The sequence below is a fragment of the Aplysia californica genome, unplaced genomic scaffold, assembly GCF_000002075.1.
Source record: "Aplysia californica isolate F4 #8 unplaced genomic scaffold, AplCal3.0 scaffold00116, whole genome shotgun sequence".
In the NCBI taxonomy this organism is placed as follows: domain Eukaryota; kingdom Metazoa; phylum Mollusca; class Gastropoda; order Aplysiida; family Aplysiidae; genus Aplysia; species Aplysia californica.
Genome location: NW_004797386.1, coordinates 184346 through 188060, shown reverse-complemented (window position 1 = coordinate 188060; position 3715 = coordinate 184346). Strand labels below are relative to the sequence as shown.

The 3715-nt window shown below is 42.4% G+C and overlaps 1 protein-coding gene across 1 annotated transcript in view; it reads right to left on the bottom strand.

Annotated features, from left to right (window-relative positions):
* LOC101847099 (beta-hexosaminidase) overlaps window positions 1-3715 on the bottom strand; it is a gene marked incomplete in the record, with an annotated part of 55678 nt that overhangs the window by 1902 nt on the left and 50061 nt on the right. Inside the window, 2 exon segments of the mRNA XM_005095900.3 lie at window positions 71-214; window positions 3436-3583. Of these exon segments, the coding sequence (XP_005095957.2) occupies window positions 71-214; window positions 3436-3583 (292 nt within the window).

The window sequence follows — 3715 nt, the reverse complement described above, 5'->3', positions numbered from 1 at the left end:
CCCCCTTTCATACACACTAGTACTACTAGTCAGCACCCACTGAGTTCCAATTGGCCCCAACAAGTCCTACCTGGTACGTATCAGTATGGGTTGTCTGCCCCTAACTGGTTTGTCTCCTGGCTTGGACAGAGTCCAGGACTCCCCGAGGTCTAAGGACACCTCTACCCCCAGACCTGGGAACTCCACGCTCGTTCTCAGCTCTCCATCAACAAATCTGGAAAAGGAACAACAAAGTCTCAGTAATTGGGCACAGCCGAAACTTAAACCTGATATGACGGAGGCTAAATCGCTCTGATTTCAACTAGAAAGAGTTTGCAGTTATACAATTCTGGAGTTTTATTTTGAAATACTATATGTGAGACATCATAGTGAAATCAGGCGCTCATCAAAATGATGAAATGCAAGAAATCAGCATTTTTGGGGGGCAATGGGCAATTTTTAAATAATTTTCTTTTTTGGGCTCAACACCTGTTATGACCATTTAAAAACACATTTTTGTGTGGATTTTACTGAAAAACAATGAGTAAATGCACACAAAAATGTAAATTTTCAGTTTCCAATGACTCTCAGGCTATGAAAGTGGCCAAACTTTGGCGCCATTTTCTCGCTAATTTTGTCTCTGAAACCAGGTGACCCTGACCTCCTTCAATCGCAAATAGTAAAATTTAGACTTCTATTCAACATATATGGACATTTTTTTCACCAAAAGAATGGCAAATGAACAGGCTTTAAAGATGATACCGATAACCCCATATGCCCAAAAATTGTCGAGCGCCTGATTCCACCGCGCCGTGACACATATATCCAGTTTTGGAAGAAGAAATGGAGTTACTGATTCCACCTGACAGTTTACAACACAGCGCATTTTTCTTCCTTAGTCCGGTCTCGATATGATAATAAATAAGGCAGGGAAAGCGTTTTAGTTTTTAGTTTTAGTAGAGGTTTTACGGCGCTCGCACCTGCATAAGGTCATATGAGCGCCAGAAGATTAGAGGGGTTATAAGAGAGTAAAAAACACAACAAAGGAGGAGGGGAGATAAAGACGATAGATGATTGATAGGAAAGAAGGAGCAAACCACACCAGAGCACCCCCCAACTACCCACAGGAAAGCGTTTTGAGGATAATATATTCAAAGCAACAGGCTGTTGAGAGGCAAAGATGTGGTTTTTTTGGCTCTCCTGAACATTTTACGAAACTGGATATACTGGCTTTGAAAATACAAATCTAGAAATGTTGAGGCAAAGAGCGGGGAATAACTTGCTGACAAATCCATAAAAAAGAACTAAGAGAAACAACACCACAAAAGCCAATGTAATACCCTTCATATAATGTCACCTTTTCAATATTTAAGACATAATAAACATCTAAGCTTTGAGAATGAAGGGGAAAGGGAGGGGGAGAGGTTGGGAAGGGGGGGGGGGGACTAGTACGTGAGCGAGTTAGGAAAGTTGAGACATTCCGTGGTGGTTTGGACAGAGGTCACATATGTTGAAAGAAAAATTTGTCACATTCTACAGTTACTTAACCCTATCCATACGCCCAGGGGTAATTTTGTACCCCCGGGGTTGTATTCTTCATATTTTAGAATACTTCTAGTACAAAGATCTCTTTAAAACTTTCAGTACTTCTTAAAAATCCTTTTGACAGACTGCTATGCAAAGCGTACGGATCGGATTAACCAGTGAATTTCCTCTTTGAAAGTGGTGGCACAGTTCCTCACGTCGTATGGATACAATAGTAAAACACGGCATACGGATAGGGTTATTGTAAATACAGTATGGATCCCTTTAAAGCCCCTTTCAAAATAGTATGGTAACTTTTTTTTAAGTTAATCAAGAGGATGACAAACGTGACATATATTTAGTTCAATTAAAATTAATCTGTGGAGGTGTGAGATATTGCCAGAAAAAGTGGTTCAGAGACTTTTTTGGGAGATGTAAATGCCAAGAGCCAGTGACAGTTGTCCAAGAGCCCAATGAGCTCGGCCATAGAGCTTGCTGTTGAGCACAGATATGCACTATACAAATGTTCCTTATTATTATCCTTATTAATTATGAACCCCTTGACTGCTGACAATATATGCACCCCACACGCTTATTTTTTTTTTTTTAGTGGAGGGTTTTATGGCGCTCGCAACTGCATAAGGTCATATGAGCGCCAAGGGGTGGGTGTCAACAGAGAAGTCCTTACAGGGAATCAGACTTACTCTGCTCACCTTTCTAGCCTCAACAGCACAAGGTCTGCTTCGACTATCAAGGCACCCCGGAAATAGCAGGTCACAAGAGTGTGACAAACATACAAAAGAAGTAGAGGAAATGACAAAAGTGAGGATTAGGAAAGAAAAAGCAGCAGTTCCCTGTTGCAGATCAGGCATAGTTATGTGAGTGTGGCATTGATGAATCAGCCCATTTACAATACTACTGTTCTTGAACGAGCATTGTCTCCCCTTTGGGAATGGCTTTAACAAAGACACTACAGTCAGTGGCACTGCCCCGGGGGGTCCACATGCTCAGGAACATTCAACTGAGTGCAAAACAACACAGATCACAATCTTTAATCAATGTTTGTTTGCTTATTATAAGAGACAGATTGGTAAAAAAATATCATCATCATCATCATCCAGTGCCAAATCTGCAACAGACATCGGCAATCATGGTTCTCCATTCATTCCTTTGCTCAGATGCTCTCAAAAAAGCTACTTTTCCCTGATCTTTCCCTGTTACTCATTTGTTTAGGTTCCCTAAGCATGTTGTTCTGGGCCTACCCCTGCCTCACTTGCCCTCAATTTTGCCAATGAGAGCTAGATGTTCAAGACCCTTATGTCTATTTAAGTGTCCCAAAAACTGCATTTGTCGTTTCCTGATTGTTTTTAACATTAAGCATCCCAAGCCGTAAAAGATATATCAGCGGAAAAAGAAATGAGATGAACTCATCTCCAACGACCAGATCAGCGTAGAACAATCCAAAAATCACGGGTTTTAGCCACCATACGAGATATGCTAATGGGCAGCAGATTATTGAAACGTATGAGATATGTCAACATGTATCAAAATAACATTGAGTGTGTATCTAGCTTACGATTATTATTGTTTATATTGCAGCTCATTTACATTACGCATGTGATTGTAAGCCTACGTGTGTGTGTGTGTGTGAGTGTGTGTGTGCGTGCGTGTGTGTGTGTGCGTGCGTGTGTGTGTGCGTGCGTGCGTGTGTGTGTGTGCATGTGAGTGTGTGTGTGGTTTGTGCGTGTATGCGTGTGTGAGTGTGTGTGTGTGTGTGCATGCGTGTGTATGTGGGTGTGTATATGTGTGCGTGTGTGTGTGTAAACGTGGTGAAACACTAAACCAATGTGCCAGGATCCGGACAATAAAGATGTATCTTATCCTATCTTATCTTATCTACAGCGCAATCAAAGGGATACTCCAGAGACTCACACAGCACCGGGGAGAGGAACTCTGTAGTTGTAGCCCAGCAGGTCCAAGCGAAGCAGCTCCTTGTGTCCCAGCGTGTTGGCGAAACGGCGCCAGTCCTCGTGCATTTCCTTCTCCCGCGAGGGAGTCGATGGGTTGTACTCCCAGTCCGCTGGGAACATGGAGGGATGACAATGATGATGATGATGATGACGATGATGATGATGATGATGAACAGTGTTATAAGCCCCAAATGACACAAGTTAAGTCATTTTAGAAACACCTCCCCCTCCCTCCCACCCCC